This window comes from Poecilia mexicana, unplaced genomic scaffold (assembly GCF_051168715.1).
Source record: "Poecilia mexicana isolate PSO_F unplaced genomic scaffold, ASM5116871v1 scaffold_3, whole genome shotgun sequence".
Taxonomy (NCBI): domain Eukaryota; kingdom Metazoa; phylum Chordata; class Actinopteri; order Cyprinodontiformes; family Poeciliidae; genus Poecilia; species Poecilia mexicana.
Genome location: NW_028263372.1, coordinates 26,015,722 through 26,038,781, shown reverse-complemented (window position 1 = coordinate 26,038,781; position 23,060 = coordinate 26,015,722). Strand labels below are relative to the sequence as shown.

At 41.1% G+C, this 23,060-nt stretch overlaps 2 protein-coding genes across 4 annotated transcripts in view; one reads left to right on the top strand and one right to left on the bottom strand.

Annotated features, from left to right (window-relative positions):
• LOC106910987 (frizzled-3-like) overlaps positions 1-9,971 on the top strand; it is a 34,827-nt gene extending 24,856 nt beyond the window's left edge. For 2 of the 3 annotated variants that reach the window (XM_014977750.2, XM_014977817.2), the window contains 8 exons: positions 1,081-1,383; positions 1,886-2,048; positions 2,169-2,468; positions 2,654-2,905; positions 5,954-6,102; positions 7,076-7,190; positions 7,584-7,747; positions 7,827-9,971. In XM_014977750.2, coding sequence (XP_014833236.1) covers positions 1,081-1,383; positions 1,886-2,048; positions 2,169-2,468; positions 2,654-2,905; positions 5,954-6,102; positions 7,076-7,190; positions 7,584-7,747; positions 7,827-8,046 — 1,666 coding nt within the window. In that variant the 3' untranslated portion in view covers positions 8,047-9,971. The remainder of the gene's footprint in view (positions 1-1,080; positions 1,384-1,885; positions 2,049-2,168; positions 2,469-2,653; positions 2,906-5,953; positions 6,103-7,075; positions 7,191-7,583; positions 7,748-7,826) is intronic. The other variant, XM_088004373.1, reaches the window with a different exon arrangement.
• Positions 9,884-22,971, bottom strand: kif28 (kinesin family member 28). Its single transcript, XM_014977646.2, has 27 exons — positions 22,350-22,971; positions 20,749-20,940; positions 20,607-20,657; positions 20,380-20,532; positions 20,222-20,257; positions 20,000-20,119; positions 19,039-19,146; positions 17,680-17,834; positions 17,481-17,592; positions 16,258-16,325; positions 16,031-16,173; positions 15,831-15,952; positions 15,572-15,662; positions 15,120-15,180; positions 14,865-14,988; positions 14,640-14,775; positions 14,443-14,561; positions 14,246-14,353; positions 14,066-14,158; positions 12,815-12,955; positions 12,681-12,751; positions 12,471-12,605; positions 12,192-12,358; positions 11,446-11,540; positions 10,519-10,651; positions 10,304-10,437; positions 9,884-10,219 (listed from the first exon to the last, which is right to left on the bottom strand). The coding sequence occupies exons 1-27, from the start codon at positions 22,422-22,424 to the stop codon at positions 10,061-10,063; spliced, it is 3,102 nt and encodes a 1,033-aa protein (XP_014833132.2). The 5' UTR covers positions 22,425-22,971; the 3' UTR covers positions 9,884-10,060.
• Positions 22,972-23,060: the final 89 nt, after the last annotated feature.

Sequence of the window (23,060 nt, the reverse complement as noted above, 5' to 3'; positions counted from 1 at the left end):
CATACACCCCTTTTCAGTTGGTAACTACATTTTATTAACATTTGACCCGTTATTTTATTGTTCTAGTGTTACGCCTTGTGTAGTTCATCATGTTGAGTTGGTGCTGGGTGTGAGAGATTACAGGTTGGCTGTTCATTGTCGCAACAAGAGCACAACAAAGAACACAGCAAATACTAAATCAACATGTCAGGCATGATTTATCTTTTTATTTCTTGTGCTCATTTTTTAAAAACAAACATTTCTTTCACAAAAAAGGAGACAACTTGAGGATTTAAAGTAAGAAAAACAAATATTTTTAAAGTCCTATTTAAAATCTGCATTTCCATCTTCTTTGCACACTTTTACACCTTAAGGTCATTGTTTAATCAAATTTTGCTTAAATTTTCTTTATTCTGCTCATAGTTTGAGTGAGACCACCTGGAAGAGTCGGTCGTTCTTGATAATAGTTTGTTGTTAAAGTCTTTTGAATCCGTCTGTCAGCAGGTGTTGATTCAAAGATCCCAGGTGGATCACAGAAAAAACAGCTGGAATAATCCATAAAGGGAAGACAGGTCCCTTCAACGCAACGTCAAACCGAAAAGAAAGCAGCGACGGCAAAGTTTACAGGTTCATTTTGAGTTCATGAAGGGAAGATTTATACAGGGATTTATTCAGTGAATAGGAGAAAATGAGGAGGAATTTTCTGAAAGCATGAGGTTAGTTTTACAAACTCTATGAAAATTATTTTTAAGCTTTAATTCATCATAGAAATGTATGACAACAGTACCTACAGAACCTTAAAATACCTTCAGTCAGAATAAAATGTTCATAGATTTTAAACGTAAATCTCCATTAGCTCGATTTAAAAAAAAATGTTATTCAAAGTCTGTCAAATCACTTTATTTATTAGGTCTACAATTAAGTTTACTCCCAGAATAATGTTTAGTCCTCAAAGTCCCTTCAGCTTGATGTTGTGGAAGGGAAGCAAACATACTGATTTTAAAAACGGCTTCATAAGAAGACAAGACTCCTAACGTGTGATCGCATAAACAGAAAGCTTGTAGCAGATCCACTTGATGTTCAAAGTGTTTTGTTTCCCAGGTTTCCAGATTGTGATGAGCCTTACCCTCGCGCCGTGGACCTGCTGACGGGCCCAGAACCCACTGACCAGTCGTCCATGACGGTCCAGAGAGATTACGGCTTCTGGTGTCCCCGAGAGCTGAAGGTGGACCCAGACCTGGGCTACTCCTTCATGGGAAGGAAGGACTGCTCTGCTCCCTGCCCGTCCATGTTCTTCAGCCAGCAGGAGCTCGGCTTCATGAGATACTTCATTGGAGTCGTCTCTATTGTTTGTCTCTCTGCAACTCTCTTCACATTCCTGACGTTTCTCATCGATGTTACAAGGTCAGAGTAGTATTTTTACCGAATATTTCTTTTACAAAACCCTGTGAATTAAATCTGAAATGAAAATGTATCTTAAGTATGCATATTTAGCACTCAAACACCTACGTTTAAAATCCCTCAATCCCTGAATATTGTTGCTTTAAATGGTACACAGTTCTTCGAATGTCCTGAGAGTAAATCCCATTTAATCCATAACAACTGGAACTTTCAATATCTAGCAAGTTCTTCACAATTTACAATCTATTAAGAATGCTGCTCAGATTAATTTCACTCCCTGCTAAGGCGGGAGTGAAATTACCGTAATAACCCGATATTGGTTAGAAAGCACAACGTCTCGCCCTTTCAGAAACCGTTGGAATTTTTCAGACAGCGCAACGTGTGGCGGAATTATGGTACTGCAAATTTGGCTGCGTTATCGCCGATACGTTTGGTCTGGAAGGCTTAAAATTATGAATTAGGACTAAAAGTGAAGCAGAGAAATTAATCAACTGTGTCTGTACAGGTTCCGATACCCTGAGCGGCCAATCATCTTCTACGCTGTGTGCTACGTCATGGTGTCGCTGGTCTTCTTCTTGGGTTTCCTTCTGGAGGACAGAGTAGCATGCAATGCGGTGAGCCCGGCCCAGTTCAAAGCTTCAACCATCACACAGGGCTCTCACAACAAGGTGGATGATTAACCTGTGTCCTAACATCACAAGTCCTGTCATGGAAATGTTTTCATTCTGATCCCAAAGGATTCGGTTGGATAAACAGAACTCGTTCTTCTTCTTGTCTCTCTCTCTCAGGCGTGCACTCTCTTCTTCATGGTCCTGTATTTCTTTACCATGGCTGGCAGCGTTTGGTGGGTCGTACTGACAATCACTTGGTTCCTGGCCGCTGTGCCTAAATGGGGCAGCGAGGCCATTGAGAAGAAAGCCCTCCTCTTCCACGCTGTGGCCTGGGGCCTCCCAGGGGCCCTCACTGTCTCCCTGTTGGCCTTGAATAAGATCGAGGGAGATGGGATCAGTGGAGTGTGTTTCATAGGCCTGTATGACATCGATGCCCTGAGGTGGTTTGTTCTGGCACCGCTCTGCTTCAATGTGGCGGTGAGTGCAGTTAGAAGAGCAGTGATGAAAGAAGGGATAAATGATCGATTGTGGAAGAGATAAAGGAGCGAATGATATCTTAGAAATGCGGACTGCCTCACTGTACCCTTTAAGAACTAATCACTCATTGTAGTCACGCAATATCTGTCTGAGTGCCTTCTTCTTTTGCCTCATTGTTCCCTCAGGTTGGCGTCTCGCTGCTTTTAGTGGGAATTATCGCACTGAACCGGGTCCGGATGGAGATTCCACTGGAGAAAGAAAACCAGGCCAAACTCGTCAAGTTCATGATCCGAATGGGCGTGTTCTCGGTGCTCTACCTCGCCCCCTTGTTCACCGTGATTGGCTGCTACATTTATGAACACACCTATCGGGGTATCTGGGAAACGACGTGGATGGAGGAGAACTGTCGGCGGTACCACATCCCCTGCCCATATAAGGTAAAGGAGAACAAAGGGATTGCTCAACGCAGCATGAGACACTGTCATCTTTTTAACCGCTCTACTTAAAGACGACCTGTATGCTGCCTTTGACAGGTTAGGATTGTTTATGCGCTATATAAAACATGTTCATTACATTTCTTTCACAAAATCATTCTGCTCAGTTCCACCCATGTTGATCTCCTTTCTGACTGTTTTAGAGATTTTTGTCACTTTAAACTTTGCATAGTTGGTTCACCTTAATGCAAATTACATTCTGTTGAGCAACATTAGTGCTGTGAAAAAGTGTTTGCCCCTTAAAGATTTCTTCTGTTTTTGCTTTCCTGTAACACCTAAAGGTTTAAGATCGTCAATTTTTATTTTTTTGGGGGGTTAAAGCAAAAAGCAGTTTTGAAATAATGAAGACCCCCAACTGTAGCAGCAATAACTGAGATCCAGAGTTTGTGATAATAGTGGTGCGTTCACAACAAACACGTCAATGATGTGTCTATATATATATATATATATATATATATATATATATATATATATATATATATATATATATATATAGTTTAATATCACTTAAGGTTGTGAGCGATCAATAAAGTATTCTATTCTAAGTCACAGCAGGCTCTGTGCCGTTGCCTAGCAACCTACCTCTCCCAACCCAGCCCTGTTACCTAGCAACCCAAGCAGAGCTCCAGCACATTTGGCCAGTTGGTTTTACCACTGTATTTGCTGTACAATAGCATAATTCATAATGACAAGTCATCCAGGTCACGAGTGAAGAGAACAGCCACAAACCATCATAATGTTCTGTCCAATAAATCAAAAATAACCATAAAAGTTAGATTGCATTATAATCGTTTTTCATTTTTGTCTGAATAGCTTGAAAGTAAAGATATTAAAAAACCCTACTGTGGTTAATTCCAGAAATTCAATAAATTACTTAAATTTAATAAATTACTTATCTTTTAAAATTTTTCTGCTTTTTTCCACAAATCATTAGTTTTGTTATTGCCAATTTAAACTTAAAAGCAAATTACAATATTCTGAGATAACCACTCGGTGCAAAAGGTCTGTGTGTGTGCTGCTGTGACTATCAGACCCTGCGTGTGTGTGTGTGTGTGTGTGTGTGTGTGTGTGTGTGTGTGTGTGTGTGTGTGTGTGTGTGTGTGTGTGCGGTTGAGGGAGGACACCAGAGTGCTGCACGCATCATTAGCTCACATAATGCAGTTCTCCAGACCGACTCCCCAAAAAGCTACAATCTTTGTTTTTCTTTGTCGTCTTGTCTTTCACTCTTTCGGCTGGTTTCTCCTACACTTCCATCTCTGGGTCTCCCCCTTCTTGCCTTCTATTCCCTTTTCTCAGCTGGTGTCTCTTTCTTCCAGACTTTCTCAGTCATGCTCTGCTGCCTGTCCTCTATGAAGGCTTTGTAGCGCTTATGAAGAGCGGTAGGAGGGCGGTGTTTTTATACAGTCTGCTACTAAATTAATAACCAGAAAAATGGACCCCCCCGCTCCCTGTTGAAAGCATGCACAACATTTTCAAATTGCATTCGGCTTCCAGACAAGTGTCGGCCTCTATATGACAGGCTGTACGAGCGTTTGGAGACAGGTGCAAATGCTTATGTTACTGGTCAGTGTGTGTGTGTGTGTGTGTGTGTGTGTGTGTGTGAGAGAGACAGACTTCTGCTACATGTTGCTGTGGTGTTTCAATCTGTGTGTGTGTCACTGGACTTGTCCCTCAGGCAGATCATATGTGTCAACAGTTTAATATCTTTGGAAAATTGTATATTCTGTTTTTATTATTGTAGCTCCAGTAGCTTTGTGTCTCTGGATTATACATGGTAACATCCTAAAGTCCCATGGCTCCCTTTCCTTTACCTCTGGGTTTAAAAGATAATGGTTTTACCACCAACACTGTAAAAGCAGGTGCAGCATTTCAGCTTTGTTTTAATTTTTTCCAGCCAAGTTTTGTTGCAGCAAACGGAATGGATTACTGAAATAATGGGGGCAAAGCAAAGATCTTTAATGCACCGGTTGCTCTCTTATGATCCTGGTTCTTTGTTACATAACAGCTCTAAAGCATGAGATTTACTTTTGGTCCATTTCCTGGTTGAGTTCATAAAGCCTAGAAATGAGAACATTGTTTTGTATGTTTGAATCGGGGATCAAATAATCAATCAACCAGAGATCACAACCAGCCGGTTTCCTTTGATCGGGTCAAATACTGAAAGCTCCGAGTTTATTTTCTCCAACACATTAAATACAAGAAAACTGAATAGTTATGTAACTTCCAGTCTATAAATGCATCAACCAAAATCATGTGTGTTGATGCACATACTTTTGCGTAATTAATGTTATATTTCATTACTTAAGGTCCCAATTTATACATTTAGTTCTTGCACTGATGAGCAGGAAACATCTGATAGTGCTAAAAGACTTCCTCTCCTTGGAATTTATTATGCATATCATGAGGGGAAAATAAGCTGTTACTGTCATAAAATATTAAAAGACCACAACAGCTCACCATTTAAAAAAAGAAATTAGCCTGCAAATGGCATTTGTTTAGTTTGTGCTCTGCTTTTTGGGCTCCTAACAGGTTAAATAGAAATAAACCTGTTGGAATATGGATCGCTCCTGTTGCAGTACAGTAGATATAAAAATACTCCGGTGTTTATGTTTGATACATGCAGAGGAGCAGCAGCTATAATAAACTCCTGCCCTCTACTGGGAGCAGTAGAGGGCAGGAGTGTCTTTGCCTTCAGCTGAAGGCAAAGACACTGCAGCTGGACCCAGTTTGAAGTTCAGCTGTTAAAGCAGGCGGGTTTTACTTGGATTTACTCTCATCTTCAATCATCCTGCATGACTGGCTAGGATAAAAACATATGTCAGGTCCGAATACTTTTAGACCCTTAATCTCTAAATTGCTTCAGTGTTGAGAAAATAATCTACTAGGCAGAAGCTTTTTTATGGCTCTGCTTTCTTCTTGTTCCTCACAGTAGTGGTTGTTTTAAAGCTGCCTGGCTGCTGCTGGAGTTGAACGTGTTTCTGTTCCTGTCAGGTGGAGACGACCAGCAAGCCGGCCTTGGTTCTGTTCCTGATTAAATACCTGATGATGCTGGTGGTGGGGATTCCCTCTGTGTTCTGGGTGGGCAGCAAGAAGACGTGCTTTGAATGGGCCAGTTTCCTGCACGGACGCAGACGCAAAGAGTAAGTCGCCTTCAGGTTTATATTTATAAAGCCACATGATGATGATCGCCAAAGGGATTTAACTTTTGGAGGAATGTTCTGCAAATGACTGCTTGCAGCTAAATGTTGACATGTCTAGTCTGTACAGATATCACAGGCTTTATGCCTTTAGGCTTTAATTGTAATCCATTAGTTGTGATTCAGGGTTTTTTTTGTGTCATGTAGAAAAACTGATAGAAATTAGATTTTTACAAGAAGCAACCTGTTTTTGTGTGTTATACACACAAAAAACTTATTTCTTTGAATCAACATTAAATTTTCTCCATGCACAGTAAAAAAAAAAAAAGCCTTTCCCTGTTAAACGCTTCAGTAGATTAAAAACTCATAGAATATGAATTCATTAGAGATCAGAAAATTTAATTTGTTTAGTTAATAGATTCAAATACAATGATTATATTTCAAGAATTTTCTTATTTAGTTTTTTATGGCTGGAAGTTAACCCAACATTTTTGCTTAATTGAAAATTAAGAGTATGGCATAATAAAGAGAGAAAAGATGTGACATGGCTTATACTGCTAGAGGACAGCTCTCTTCACTTTGTAGATTAAATAACGTTTTTTGCATTTTATCTGTTTCTGTGTCTCTCCTCTCTTTCCCAGACTCACTTCAGGTCCATTATGAAGTTTTCTAGTTAATGATTTGGGACTCGGGTCATTTGACCCACTGTGTTTATCATGTTTAAAGTCAGAACATCTGCCAGGAAGCTTTAGTGCTGCCCTCTGCTGCCGTAATGCAACAAATACTAAACCTGGTTTAATGACCTGATATCACTGAGCTTCATTGGCCAACAAGCAGCTGTACAACCACCTCAGCATGTCGCAACTCACCGATTCAGAAATTCATTGATTCAGCAATTCATACAACCGGTTTTGTTTTTTTGGCCCATAACTCTAGAAATCCATAGAAATAAACGCCTCCATGTTTTTCTGTACAGCAGTGGGGTGAATGAGTCCCGACAGGTTCTGCAGGAGCAGCCGGACTTTGCTCAGTCTCTGCTGCGTGAACCCAACACCCCGATTATCAGGAAGTCAAGAGGGACGTCTACACAGGTAGGACAGCAGGCTGCAACCACTTTCAGCCAAAAAAGATACTCAGTCTAGCAGAAGCTTCAGGGCAAACAGTAACAAACCTCTGGTGGCTGTTGTAAGATGAAATGTGACACTGACTGGTTTAAGAATTGGTATAAATGACAGGAGGTGGAGACAGAAATGTATGTTTTTATTGAAGTTCTTTTTGGAGATCCAGGCTCATCACCACTCAAAGACGATGCCGACAACTGTCATTAAAAAAACATTTCTGCAAATACTTTTTACTTAAAGTTTAAGCAAACAATCAAAGATTTATTTGTTTAAGTATGGTGAAATAAAAACACTAACAGTAAAATTCAGAAGAGTTCAAAAGTAAAGTGTATATAAAATGTAAGTTTGTGTATTTCCCTGCAGGGCACCTCCACCCACGCCTCCTCCACCCACTTGGCAGCTCTAGAAGATCTGGACGAACCAATCAGGACTCACCATGGACACCCTGCATCGACCAGAAGCAAGCCCAGCAGTGTCCACAGCAAGGCCAGTTACCATGGCAGCCTGCGCCGCAATCGAGATGACAGGTAGCTGAGAAACCCCTCGCTGTGGCCTCACTCCTCCATCCGTTCTGTCCTCAGCCCTGTACGTCTCCACCTCTCTCAGGAGCGATTCTCTAGCTTACCGGGGCACACCGGACCGCAATCTCCATGGCAGCATGCCCCGGCTCGACCACCCGCTCTCCACCCACAGCAGCCTGCATAAGATAGACGGCCACTCCAGGCACAGCAGCCAGCGGGACGCATCGGAGGTTTCGCCTACCCTCATTACCCACGGAGCCACAGGGAGTGATGGCCGGCCTGCTGAGGACGGCACCAGCGCCTGAGGAGTTCATCGCTTTCTGCAGCAAAAAGCAGAATCTACCAGAACGCTGTGGTGGTTTGTGATCCAGTCTGGTCCTTTGTGTTACAGATTCAGGATTTATTCAGGGAAAACTGTGGAGAGCTGCAACTTGCACTGGACAGACCAGGAACTGGCAAAATGTTGTGTGGGGGAAAAAGGTTGTTGCACTTAATATTACAGTCAAAACCTAATTCCATAGGACCTTCACAAATATTAAGAAACTTGTAAAAACAACTGCAGAGTTTTGTTTTTATATCAAACTCTTCTTTGTCTGTCACAAAAGTGACTTGTTTATTTTGGCCTGCAGCTGTTGATGCTCATCTGTGTGTGGAGTCTTAGACAAAAATGGGCCTAACATAAAAACATGGACCTTTTAATTGTTTAGCAAATATTTTTATACTGTGAAAACCGTCTACTGCGTGTGTAGAGAGAAACGCATATCAGGGGTGATCAAGTTTAAAACGTTTTGATGTCGAGACATTTAAACTAATGCTCAGTCTGTGCAGTGCAACTAATGAAATCTATCTAAACCTGGGATGCTGAAGTCCAGCCCATCTCAGACACTCCTGAACAAAATGACTGAATGTTGAGGTAATTCAGGTGTGTTGGAGCAGGGATGCATCAAGGACTGCACTGGGGAAGCATCTTAACCTAGAATTCATTCCATTAACGGCTGCAGATTAAAACCCAGTGGGATTTGTTTATGCAAGGCACCATTTTGACGCCTTGGTTGGTAACAGGCAGCTCATAAATGTTGTGTAGAAATGAAAGGCATAAACAGCATCCTTAATGCACTGCCAGAGAGATGAAGAAAACCTAAAGCCACTGTAGAAAATCTGCCATAAATTCAGCAAACCTCTGTATGTTATTGGATGTTAAGAATTGAGGATTCTGGGAAGTTAACACTTTAAGGAGAATCAGTCATCAAGCCCAATGGAGAATTAACTGTATAAACACATCTGTAATTTAAAGTATTACAGTATCAACTGCAGCATTTAAAACTCAGACTTGTGTTTCTCTAAAGATTGACAGATTTGTTTGAGACTTCATTTTTTACAAGTGTTGTAAGATCCACCCCTGTTCATGCAGTTTGTCTTCAGACCTGCCTCGACAGGTGCAGCTAACTAGCAGAAGAACATTCATTACACTTTATTGGCGCCGACTTTTATTGTCTGCCTGTAAATGTAACAACCTGTAAATATTGTTTTCTTGCAGTTTGAGTCCTAATCCTTTGTCGTTGAACTAACCTACCTCACCTTTACCCTCAGCCTTCTCCTGTTCTGCATTCACGTCACTGGGTGCTTTCTCCAAAGTAAAGTGCTCAGCATACATCAGTCAAAATGGTGGTGCCAGCCCGCTTTGTGGTTTTTAAGTCTACCTCTTGAGTTCAAACCCCAACATACTTCTGACCGGCTTTGTGTGCTCAATTCCTAGCAAATTAAAAACATTTTAGCCTTTCAAACAGGAAAACACAGTTTTCATCAAGATTGTGCAAATTCTGACCTTGCAGTTATGCAATAACCACATCAGGCCCAGTCTGTGCTTCTATGCCCTCATTACCTTGTACATAGATTTTCTGTATGATGACTGATCTGCCTTTGTTTTTGTCCTATATCCCATTTTTGGACCTACAGCAATCGTCTGTATTTACCATGGCTGCTTACATGCATTAACCAGAGTGCTTTTCTCTCAACATGGCTGGAGAAAAAAAGAAAAACAAGCTCTCAGCTTTTAAACATTCATGTTCTCACAAGTCTGTCTTCATAAACCTTTAACAGTAAAGCATGGGGGGGGGGAAAGAGCTCAAGTAGCTCCAACTAGGATTTTTAAAACTTGACTTAATTTATTTGCAGTTGCAATGTAAAAGCTTATTTTACATGCAGTCTAATAAACTTTTTTAAGACTTGAGTTTTTCTCTGTGATTTCCTTTTCTGTTGTGTCGGGATGCAAAGAATAGCTGGAGGTACTTACAGTTTCTCAAATCAACAAACACCGAGTTAAGACCAGATGCCCGAGCGTTCTCTTTTGCGGCGGACAATGGCCGCTACGTCTTGTTTGAGTGTTGAGACGCCGTCCTCCAGCTGCTCAGAGAAGTCCCTCAGCAGACGACTCTGCTCGTCCACAAACAGTCTGAGTCCCAGCAGGTCCGACTCCTCCTGGAGAGGAGGAAATGCAACAACAATTTAGAGTTAGAAAACCAACATGGCTCACTAAGGCTGCATAGAAACAAAGATGCTTACACTGGGTCTATGTCTGCGTAAGCGCTGCAGCTGACCCCTAACAGAGGTCATGCTGTGGTAGAAAACTTTCAGGGCGCGTGCGAACTCTGCATCACAGCTGGGACGTAGCGACCGACCACGAGCGCCGTCTCCGCCTAGAGCCAGAGGAAGGAAACATGGACTGAGTAACAATGCAGGTATGAAGCAACAAAGTGGGATAATTGTGTGTCTGTTACCGTTCTTGACTGCATTGAGCTGTTCTCTCAGACTGTGGTTTTCTTTCCTTAATGATTCATTCAGACTCTTCAGTTCCTCCACGTCCTGTTGAAGAGCTCCGACTGAACAGCTGAGCTCAGCAGAGTCCGACAGCTGCAGCCAATGAAACATTAGCCAATAGTCTGATCCACAAATCAGATTAAACTTTGAAATAAGGAACAAATCTAGCTCTTTGTGAACATGCAACTATCCCCCTTAAATTTTGAATTAATTCAATTTTATGAGCAAGCCAAGTCTGACTTCCTACCAAACCTTAAAAAACCCTATAGGTCAACATGAAATGGGCTTAATGATCTTAAAAGCAACTCATCATGCTCTGATCTAAAGAAATTCAAGAACAGATCAGGAAAAGTCATTGATATCAGTCTGGAGAGGTTTACAAGCCATTTCTAAGGCTCTGACTTCAGATAACCACTATCTGAAGTCAAAGCCTTCAGATTTCCATTTATTATCCATAAATGGAAAAAAATATGGCATAATGGTGAACACAGTCTAGGCAGCGGCTGACCTAATCCAGAACCCAAAACAACACCTAAAGCACTACAGGCGTCACTTTATGTTCATGACTGAATGGGGGGAAAACTGGACATTAAGGACCAAACCAAAGAGTTACATCTTATATTCCCAGTGTCTTGTGGGAAAGCATTCAGTTAACTTTTTGGAAGATGAGAGACATGTTGCATCCGCAGTAAAAACAAAAAGATCATCCTACTGACAGTCGAACATGGACTATTTGTTTTTATCTGACCATAAATTCTGATCTCCATTAGAAAACCCAAAAGGAGAAAGTCACTGAACACACGTGAACAAATCAGCAAGTCCACGAAATGTCTGGACTTTAATCTGATTTTGGAGTTGTCAGTAAAAAACATTTATATTCAACTTACTGCAGCTTGTGATGGATGCAGTAAGTCGATGATAAAGGCGCCCTCTGCAGTCATTCTCACAGCTCCAAGAGATGAACTCAAAACACTGCAACCCTCTAACACAGAAAAACAGTAGTAGTTATCTCTTAGTAGGATAGCTGCTTACCTAATTTATTTTATAAAACTTATTTTAAATATCATTTAGGAATCGCATTCTAGAGCTAAAGCTGCTTATAACGAGGGAGCAGAAGTGCAGCATGGGATTCTTTAAGTCAGTTTAGTACCTCAGAAATACTAAACGAGTTCAGAAATATTCATGAGAGAGCAGCACAAAGTGGATCCAACAAGAACAGAACAGGAATGTGGGATCAAATTCAGAGCCGTGCAACAACATAAATATCAGTTTAGGACTAACATGCCTTTCAGCTAGCAGTGGACAGAACTTGATATGGGGACAACTTCATCCTATGACTGTTTATTATGGAGTGACCATAATTTCTAGATCTGATTGTTGGTGGGAAAAACCCGACTATGTTGCATAAAAGAAAACTCCATCCAGTCAATCAATCCAGTGGGAGATGCTACAGGAAGCCTAGTCAGAAATCTCATCAATTACCTTCAAAATGCTATAGGAAGTTATGGTTTACCGAAAGGTCTTTTCTTTCATAACTCTGACAACACCTGCCTGCATGTTCTGCTAATTTACTGGTGAAGATAATCTCATGCTGAAATTGTGCTGTGATGGTCATTTCTGTTTCCTTCCTCACCCTGAAGACCCCAGAGCTCCAACACCACAGCACTGCTCTGCAGGTAGTCCAGCAGCCGTTGGGATGTTTGGAGGGAGGTGAACTGGACCCGGTGATCCAACAGAGGATTGATGTTGTGCCACACAGCTGGAGTGTAAAGCGGCTCGCTGCAATCAAATACCCTGAAACTAACAGAGCAGAGGAAATAAAGTTATGTCAGGGAACATCTAGTTTTAAAGTTATTCTTCATTCTGTTATCAAACTGCTCTTAAATGTTGCACACGTCTGTCCGGGTCTCACCCGATTTGTATCCCTCGATTGCGGGCTTCCCTAATCCAACGAACCCCACAGCACTGATCCAGGACCAGCTGAAAGTCCAATCGTCGACCCAGCACTTCAGACGGGTCAATCAGGATGTCGTCCTCCACCAGTGGACTGGAAAGTTGCATTACTTAAAAACACACCTTTCTGTGAGCTTACAACTAAAAAATGTGTGTATGTGTGTCATACAGTCCAGTGGAAGTGCAGGGGACGAGCTGAGCTTGTAGGATGGCCTCCTCTGTCCCCTCTGAGCCCAACACCTGCAAACAGAGACAGATTAATCTGGCATCTGATAACACTGATGTATGAAGCATATGGAGTACCTCCAGCTGCTCCTCCAGAGGGATGCGGAAGGCCAAAGACTGCAGCCAGAGGTGAGCGGTTCCCAGGAGCAGAGGCTCGACTGGATCCCAGAAAGGGTCTTTATCTCTCGGTAGCACTACAGCTAGGAGGCCCTCCACTCTCTGACAGCGGCACATACAAAAAAGACCAATAGCAAAAGCTGAGTTAAAGCTCTAAAATTTAAAGTAAACTTTAATTCAAAGGGGATCTATTATGCGAAATTCAAAATTGTCCAAGAGGCATCCATTTGAGTCTCACTCAACTGCTTCTAAAAACAGCACAAGCGCTTAAAATAAAACATCCAGCCGTTTAATGGTTTTCAGTGCCTGGAAAATGAGCCGTTACCTAACCGCCCCAGCCGAGCCCAGCCCGTCACCTAGCAACACAAGCCCAGTCAGTCACCTAGCAACACAAGCCCAGTCAGTCACCTAGCAACACAAGCCCAGCCCGTCACCTAGCAACACAAGCCCAGTCTGTCACCTAGCAACACAAGCCCAGCCCGTCACCTAGCAACACAAGCCCAGCCCGTCACCTAGCAACACAAGTCCATCACCTAGCAACACAAGCCCAGCCCGTCACCTAGCAACAGAAGCCCAGCCCGTCACCTAGCAACAGAAGCCCAGCCCGTCACCTAGCAACAGAAGCCCAGCCCGTCACCTAGCAACAGAAGCCCAGTCCGTCACCTAGCAAGCTAAGCGGAGCGCCAGTGTTTGGTAAATTAGTTTTGGTACGCTCTGTACAATGGCTGTGTTTTGTTGTTGACTTACCATACAGAAACCATTTCATACATTCCTATTGGTTGTTTGGGTGGCTCTAGTTGCCTTTGAAAGATGTACGGTTGTATATTTGTGAATCTATTTGTCACCATTTTCACGTGCGAGCGTAAACGTTGAGTTGGGGGCGTGGCCAACAGCAACTTATTTGGATTTAAAAAAGTGACAAGAGGCCCAAAAACAGCTCAATCTGAGGAACTGAAAAGAGGCAGAACGGAGCAGACCAACATCTCATTATCTAACGATGATTTTGTGCAAAAATGTAATTAACATTTTTATCCTAACCTGTTCAGGAAAACATAATAGGTCACCTTTATGCACTTATTGGAAATGAAAGACATCTACAAAGTCTTTCCCCCTCATTTCTCATGTTGGACAACATTTTTTGTCTATGCTCAGTTGCCTCAAGAAATATTTGCATATCCTGAAAAACACGTCAGAGTTATTTCCATGACACACATTGTCCTCGTGTTGTGCAGCCTTGAACTGCTGATAGACCTCCTCCATCAAAAACTTGCGGTTGACAAACTTGGCTTTGGACCACATCCAGACCTGCAAAAACATGCGTCACAACTAAAATAATTCGGAAACATCTTTCTGGTACAAGGAACGGAGAGAGACAACTTGAGCAACACCAGCCTGTTTGCTTCCTGCAGCGGTCACTCTGACAACAATGTCCTTCTGTAGATCGTGACCTCGAGAATCCGACAGGGCCAGATTTTTGATTTCCAGCTTAAATTCAACTCCCTGAAAGTAAAGAAATTAAATTCAAATTTATCAACTCGCTCCTGTGTGTGGGTTAATGTGAGCAGCTACATTAGCCCACTGTGAGTTACCTTGCTCAGTTCCTGACTTATCTGGTTGGCCTCGGCCACCATGGGCATCAGCTGAATGTAGTCGTAGAAGACCGCCAAAAGACTGGGATCTGTCTGGCTACAGCCAGTGTTGGACTCACCTATACAGTAATAAAAATGACTTTTTTCCCCATATAAATAAAACAAATTCAGTTCCAGAGAGCAATGGTTTCACCCACTCAGGTGGATGCCCTCAGCAGCAGCCAGCTCTGACTGGAAGTAATCATAGTCGTAGCGACTCCAGTCTTCCCCGCCCCTCTCAGATGGGTAACCAACGAACAGGTAGGTACAATTCGAGCCCAGAATGAGACGATCCTGACAAATATTTAGAATAAAGTTGGCTTTGACTGCTTTAGTTTCATCTAACAGTTAATTCATATAGTTGGTGCAATGCAAATACCCACCAGGTGTTGCAGCTCTGCTGTCTCGTACACGGCGTTCCCATTAACAATAACCTTTGACCCCGTCAGTGGAGTCAGTGTTACCCGCCGCTGTTCATTCCTGAACACCGCATGATGCTCCTGGATCCTAGTTCACAAGCAGACATTACTGTGCGTGCACAAGAACAAATATGTTCTGATGCATTTTTAACATAATTTATCTCTGGTTGAGTTGGTGGGTTTCTCTGGTTTTTCTGGATGTTGAAAAGGAAAACTCACCCTAAGCCCTTGATAGAAATGGATCTAGGGGCGGAGTCACAGAGTCCGATGCCCCACTCACCTGGAACAACAAAACATTTGTTCTCTGGTTTTGCAGTTTTCTGGACACCTCAGACAACCTTGTACCATCATGGTATTAACAAAGCTGTGGACTTAACTAATTTAAATGCTCATAATATTCACCCTCTGGTTCTCATAAAAGTCCCATTAACATCTATAGTGAAGAAATTTATTAGATACCTTCATAAAAACACTTAAGTGTCATGACTAACTCTGCTGACTTGAGAAAACCACATTAAACCAGTCTGTAAAGAAAACAAAATATATTCTCTTCAATGTCTGAAGTTCTTCAGAACAAACTGTAGCTGTCCTGTAAGGGATTGTGTGGTTTTGTTCCTAAATAAAATGTCAGAGCTGGTTTAGAACAGATTATATCTTAGAGGCGGACCAACCCTCCTGAATGAAAAGCTTCACCACGCCTGACAGCTGAGCATCCTCGTTGATGTTCAGGATGTAGGGATACATCTGCATCATCCTCCTCTCCTGACAATAAATTAAAGAAATATGAACATTAACAACCAGAAAAAGGATGAAAATATTTCACCTAAAACATATTTTCCACTTCTTAACCCACTTTAATTCACATTCTCTGTATGCATTTATTTTTAAACTCCTTAGAAGCAGGAAGGAAATCCCAGATTGTGTGTGTACCTGTGTGATGTTGGCGTACTGCTGCTCCCAGTCTTTGAGCGCCTCCTGCAGGTGTTGTTCCCACAGAGTCTGAATGGCTCTGATCTGGAGCTCATTCTGGGTCAACAGCTGACGAAGTTCCTCTGGAAACAGATACGATTACCCGCTCTGATCTCTGCCAGCCGAACGGTCGTCTGGTTTGTCCAAACATCGAGTCTTACTGGACTCATCTGTGGCTCTGCACCCCTCCTGGTCCATCCGGCTCAGTTTCTGCAGCAGTCTGGCGTTTTCAGCCTTCAACTCTTTAACAAGGCGTTCAGTGGGGCTCTCGTTCACCACTGCCCTGTTTTGGATTCGTTTTGCCCTGAATTTTGAATGTAAAATGTGTTAGTATGATGGAAACCAGTAATACTTACCTTGGTTGCCAAAGCGTAAATAATTAATGTACCTTTCAGCGTAGCGCAGGGTGGAGAGAGACTCCTCATAGCAGATATCTGCAGGACTCAGAGTGGCAATCTTGAAAACAAGTATGACAAATCAGTATACTACAATGTTTTGCATACCACTGCATTTTTCCCCCAGTTTGTTACTATATAGCCACACATTTCAGTGCATTTTATTGAGAATTTCTGTGACTGACCAACACAAGGCAGACATAGCTGAATAAAAAGAAAATAAAACCTCGTTTTCAACATTTTTCACAAAAATAGTCTCACTCAGGCTTTGCACAACCAGATACTGAAATTTTCTCCTCATTCTTATTCACAAATAAAGCTCAAGAGATGTCAGATTGGATGGAGAGCATCTGGAAGTCAATCCGAAAAGTCCTGCCACAGATTCTTAACTGGACTGCAAAAACACTAAACCTCACCAAGTGTTTTTGGTCTAGTTTCTAGTGAAAATATCTTAATGTGCTTGAAATAAGATAAATGAAATCAGAAGCAACTTTTAGGCAAGATATAAGAGCTTTTTAAAGTAAATAATTCCTTAATATGGATGAAAAAGTACTAGTTCCTAACAAGGCTAGTACTTTTTCATCCATATTAAGGAATTACTGACTTACAATAAGCTCCTATATCTTGCTGAAAAGTTCCTTGAGAGTTAGTTTGGTCTTAATTCGAGTGTACTAAGATGTCTCCACTGGAAACTAGACCAAAAACACTTGGTGAGATTTGGTGTTTTGGCAGAGTGGACTTAGTTCTGCAGTGACTGGGTTGCTGTAACATAAACATGCTGGGGCTGTGTGTTTAGGAACGTTGCTTTGCTGGAAAGTCAACCTTTGAGCCGTCGCAAGTGTTTCACAACCTCCAACATTCTTTGAGAAATGCCTTGTATGTAGCTCCTACTGTGCTCACAGAACTGGGTATTGTTTTATAACCAAACCCTTATTTAAACTCCTTCGTAACATATCCCTCACCTGTCTGCTGTGTCCATTGGTCGTCATAATCCCGTCTGATAACTAATATTCTCTAAAGAATCTCAGACCTTCACAGAACAGAATTCATAAAAAGGAGTGAAATTTGACTATTTTTCATATTTATGTACTTTTGCATTTGAAAACGATCCACCACTTTATGTTGGTCCATCACAAGCAAGTTAGCATTTGTAAAACAATTAAAAAATATAACATATTTTTATAAAATCATCTGCCAGCTCTCCTGTGCGTTTTACCATGACGGTGCGACTGTTTCCACCCAGCGCCGACTGCAGCAGCTTGGTGAGAACCGAGTCTCTGTAGGGAATATGAACCACCTTCTTCCCCACTGCAACATCTGCCAGGGCGCTGGAGGGAGAACAAGAACGGATATGGAGAAAACTGATGGATCCAGCAACATGCAAGAACAAGGCAAACCAAACAAAACGGAGCAACCTGATGACATTTCCCAGCGTGGTGAGGCTCAGGTTTATGGCCGTTCCCTCTTTGAGTCTGTCGGCTTCAGACCCGGAGGACCTCTGGCGCTCACTGCCAGCCAGGTCCACCAGGTTGATGTTGGACTGCTTGGTGATGCTCTCCTTTGAGAAGATCTGGTCAAGACGTTTGGTTCAGAAAACTTGAGTTAGAGAAGCACACAGAAATAAATATATAGGAGCCATTTATAAATAGTAGAAACTTAATATAAAATGCAGTTTTTGTTAACGCGAGTTTCATTTGTTGCATTGCTGCTTGAAAGGATGAGCATCTGTAATTTTAACTTGTTTAAGCTTATTACATGGTGCATTTTGATTGGCTGTTGACTGATTAGATAAGCACGTTGAGAGTCTTTTGACCGTCGTTTTCTATTTGTTTTGAATTTGCTATTTTTGTTTCATTTTATTAAGTCCAGCAAAGACGCAAACATTACTGCTGGACTTTCTTTTTTGAAGAAATGTGTCGCGCATGACGGAGTTTTAAGGGGCAAGACTGGTGAGAGCCGGCCGCACTTAAAAAATAATTTTAAAAAGGGCTTCTTGTTGGTGTTGTCATGAGAAAGATCACAATGAAAATTAATTTTAAAGCAAAATCGAAGAGGAAATTTAAAGTTTAAACATCAAACCCAAGCAGAAAATGAAAATAAATAAAGCAAATAATCAAGAAATATGCCCAAAACAAGCTGAGCAGCAGACAGGAGCACTGAAATCCAGAGTGGATTAGAAATATTGAGATTATAATAACTCAAAGACCAGCTGGGAAAACAAAAACCTCTCAGAATATTTAGAAAATGTAAAAAAAAAAAAAACATAAATCAAAATATTGAAGAAAAAAAAAAACCTGGTGCAGAACAATAAAAATACAGAACTGAACAAATACAGTAAAACAAAACCTGCTTAGGTAACACAATGACCATGTATATGAAAAAATCTAACTATAACTACCACGGATACCAATTGATAAAAATAGAAAGCTTGATTATTAATGGTCTGAAATTGTTTAACAAAATAAATAACATATAACTGACATAAAAATAAAACTTTATCCTCAAGCATTTTATTGTCAGCTGTGCAGTAGAAATAGCATCAAACTCACGTAGCTGGATCTCTATCAGACTAAATAGGATTATTTTGTAATGAACTGGGTTGAATTCAGTAAAACTGGACAAAATTTAATCACTTGAGTCCTTAGATAATTTATTGTGATCTGAATTTGATCCAAACAAACCGACTTGAATGTTAGACAACAGCGTTTCCTCTGAAAATGTTTCTCTCAGCATGAATGAATAAACTGCAGGCATAAAGCGTGGAGCCGTTTCACCTGTTTGAGCTGCAGGATGATGAGCATGTGTGAGCGGCTGCTGTTGGCATTCATTTGAGTGGCAGCGGTGGTTCGAGTCCTGGTGCCCTGCTCCATCAGCTGCTCCACCTGCATTTAAAACGAACCCAAACTCATCAACATCAACTGGCTGGTTATGCTAATGACAAAACAACTTAAATTCATTTACAGCTAAAACCAACTTTCAGTTTCATTTTTAACCAAAAATACTGAACAGAACAGAGACAGAAACTTCAGAAAACTGTTTCAGATTAATATTTTAATTCAAATCTGTTTAAGTCTGTCTGATTACTCAATGTCATAGATGCAAATAAAACACAATTGTGTTATTTTCTATATAATAAATGCTGGTTGGCTCCGGAATTAATTTTTTTGATGTACAGATAATGTTTGTGTACTACTCTCAAATTATTAAGGGAAAACCAATTTAAAATTGTTCTAAAAATAACCCATATTAATTTTTTTTTTTCAGTTTTTTGATCAGTCTTGATCAAAATATTGAACAATTATCAAGATTTCAACCCTCTACAGTACTTTAATTTATTTTTTTCCCCAATATAATTCCATTATATCTTTGAATGCTTTTCTTACTTTCGATTTTTTCCTGTTTACTGATAAACTTCTAGTTTTTCACAATTCACGGTTAAATCCCAGTCTACTTCATTTTTGTGTTTAGTTTATTGGCAGTTTCTGGAGACAGAAACTGTTTTCTGAAAACTAAGAAACTTCTCAGAACTTCAGTGTTTTCTATGGAAGCCCATAGAAAACTGTGGTAAAAAAATAAAATAAATTATCTCATTATTTAGAGGTACTATCTCATTATAATGAGATCATTTTAAAAAAAAACCGTGGTGGAAATTTGCTTCCACAGTTTTTATTGTTGTTGCATGTGTGAAGAAACAAAACTAGTTACACTTTGGCAAACAACTAAACATCTTTTTACCTGCAGAGCGTTCTCACAGGGGATTTTACGAAGACCCTCAACATAAAAGCCTCTCTGCAGCTCCTCTCTCACTCTAAGTCCGCCTGCAGACCGTGACCCCCGAGACAAAAGGTCAACCACCTGGAAACAAAGAAGATCATGAGAAACATAACAAAGGCTAAATGTCAGCAAAATAAAATAAAAAAAAAACAGTAACTTCTCTGAAAAAAGGCTCACATTTACCTGCTCATTATAGATTTCCAACATACTGAAAAAGACCTGAGGACACATCAACAAGCATTCAGGATGAAAGCCTGTTCTCTGTCTTTGATTTAATTAAGATAAAGACAAAGAAGTGAAAGTAAACTAACCTTCATGAAGATGAGTATAGTAATTAGTACCTGACATTGTCTGTTTTCTTGGTTTTCTCTGATCGCCTCAAACAGCCGGTCACACAGTTTAGGAACCAGGCCTTTATTGGGTCCGTAGCCCACCATCGAGTAACTCTTCCCTGACCCGGTCTGTCCGTATGCCAGCAGCGTGGCGTTGTAACCCTGCACATGTGACTTCAGGGTTTATCATGAAGTCACTTTGTAAACAGCTAACGGAGAGGCGGAGTGGTTCCTACCTGCAGCGCGTTCTCCAGTATTCCCACTCCGAGGTCCTGGAACACGCTGTGCTGGGGGAGGAAACAGCAGCTTTTTACCAAGCATTATAATTTTATCTTTTCACTCCGTCTGGTAAATGCTGTCTGTCTCCTTCGCGCCCACCTGGTCAGCGTATCGGCCCCCCGGCTCTTCAGGAACAAAGAGACCAGTCTGGTCTCTCGTGAAGCCGCTGTGGGACCAGTACGCATAATCGAAGCAGAAGGACCGCCGGTTGTGGCAGTCGCGTGGATCCTGGATACTAATGGAGGTCGACACCAGAGAGATGATGCAACGACTACCTGCATCCCTCTCTCTCTGTTTGGAGGAAAGAGAAAACGAGGCCCATGGTGACCCTGGATGAGCTGCAGAGATCCACAGCTCATGTAGAGGAACCAGTTCACTGAACAACTCCAGTATACTCAACCAGTGTAGTGCTGCAGAAGAAAGCCACTGGAGAAAGAAAGTCTTGTCTGCAGTTTTCCACAAGGCATTTAAAAAACAGAGCAACCATGTTGAGTTGGTGCTCTGGTCAGATGAGACCAACACTGAACGTTTTGGGCAACATGCAAAATGCTTTTAAATTATTTTAAAGAGTTTGTTTTGCATTTAAATTATAATAACTTGTTGAAACTTTATGAAATGTTTTAAATTGTTCACAAAAAAGTTATTAACTTATGTCCCTTTATGACAATGCTGCCAAAAGGTATCTAACACTAAAACCCCCCATAATTTTTCATTTAAACATTTGAAGAAGAAAAAAACAATAAATTTTTTTTCCAAACTGGTATAATAAAAGTTTATGGTTCAGAAATACTAAATCTTAATTTTATCCAGTCAGTTTGGTAAATAGGTAGATAACCGCTTTCCATCTTATCCAAAAGTTAGACCTGAATGTCACAGATAAAACAATGAAGAGGAACACTGGACCTCCACAACATATCAGATAAACAGGGTAACCGACATGGATCCCTGTGGAACTCCAAAACTGGGAACTGAAGCAGAAGAAGAGGATTAAAATCCTTAGTGAAGAGAAAATCATGATCCAGTTAGGTTACATTTTACACCAAAACCACAGAATCACCTTTAACACCAACATGTTCCAAACATGGCATCATTTTACAGGCCACAGTATTAAGCTGTGGATAAGCAACAGATGAGTTAAGAACATCACATGAGAATATAAATTAGTTCCCGAAATGGGGAATTTAAAATACTATGCGGATTCACAGGTTGTTAGCCTAACAACTCTTATTGTCAAGCATATTGGGCAGTTTGATAGGTGACGCACTAATGGCCTCAATGACTGACGAACAATATGAATATGTATCCAGAAATGGCCATAACCATGTTTAAAATGCCAAAACGAGAATCTTATGCATAAAGAAGAACATTAGAGTCAGGAAAACAATAAATAAAATTAAATGTCAGCAACTATCCGTAAAGAACAACGCGGGAAACGAGGCCCTGCTTTTTTCTCTCCCTTTTTAAAAAGCTGAGCAGAAACAAAGAATTAAACATTTAGCTTTAAAAATTATTCCTACGTTTTGTTGAGCTTACTTTCTTTCTGCTCGGGTCATTTCACACCTGTCCTCATTATGTCATTTCATGCTCCCCTACTTCCAGCTAATTTGCTTTAATTAAAACAAATACCTTCATTGATCGGCACCGAGTTCCCTCTGTACTTAAGAAACCCGCAGTGAATATAAAGTTAAGCAGAAACTGACCTTGTTGAACGGCCGCACTCTGACAGCCACTTTGACACAGTCCTTACTGTGCATGTCCGAGGCTTTGGCCCTCATGGCGCAGCTGGAACCGGAGACACCGGGCAGAGATCGGTGCGACACACAGGTCAGGTTACGCAGAAACACCGAGGCCTGGTTGATGATGGAAACCAGGAGAGATGCTGCAGTCCATGTGGAGCCGAGGCTGAAACATGAATACTGGATGTTTAATGAAAAGAAGCCGTTTTATTTTTCATATTTTACTGATATTACTGTCGCTTCTTCTTTGTGATGCTGGCTCTGGTTTCACTTTCGCCTCATCCATCTCCATAAATTATAAACGAGGCGCAGAGCGCTGGCAGGCTGGCGTTTACACTAAACACTTTCCTCCATCTCAGACCTCGGAAACCACAGAACTGAGACCGAAGGAGATGTTTTAAAGTTTTACTGCTTTCTAAAAGAGTAATCAATATAAAGACGATATTCTTCAACAAAAATATCAACTATGACAGTTTTGGCGCAAAAAGAGGGTAAACGTGACGCAGAGGGGCGCCGCACTAGAGAAGTTTGAAGTTTAATTTCTGAAAACAAGATAAAAAATAAAACATTTCTATGTCCAAAAATATGACCAGCTGATTATGTTTAGTTTTTTTTATCTTCACCCATGCACTGGATCTGCTGGATATAATTACACAAGCATTCAGAACAGAAAGG

What these genes read in the sequence shown, in the direction of transcription:
- kif28 (XM_014977646.2), bottom strand. Translation starts at nt 22,424, where the DNA reads ATGAGGGCCAAAGCCTCGGACATGCACAGTAAGGACTGTGTCAAAGTG. An exon ending in GAGTGCGGCCGTTCAACAAG is followed by an intron (nt 20,941 to 22,349) that starts GTCAGTTTCTGC and finishes TCCTCCAAACAG; the next exon opens with AGAGAGAGGGATGCAGGTAG. An exon ending in CCTGTGAGAACGCTCTGCAG is followed by an intron (nt 19,147 to 19,999) that starts GTAAAAAGATGT and finishes TTTTAAATGCAG; the next exon opens with GTGGAGCAGCTGATGGAGCA.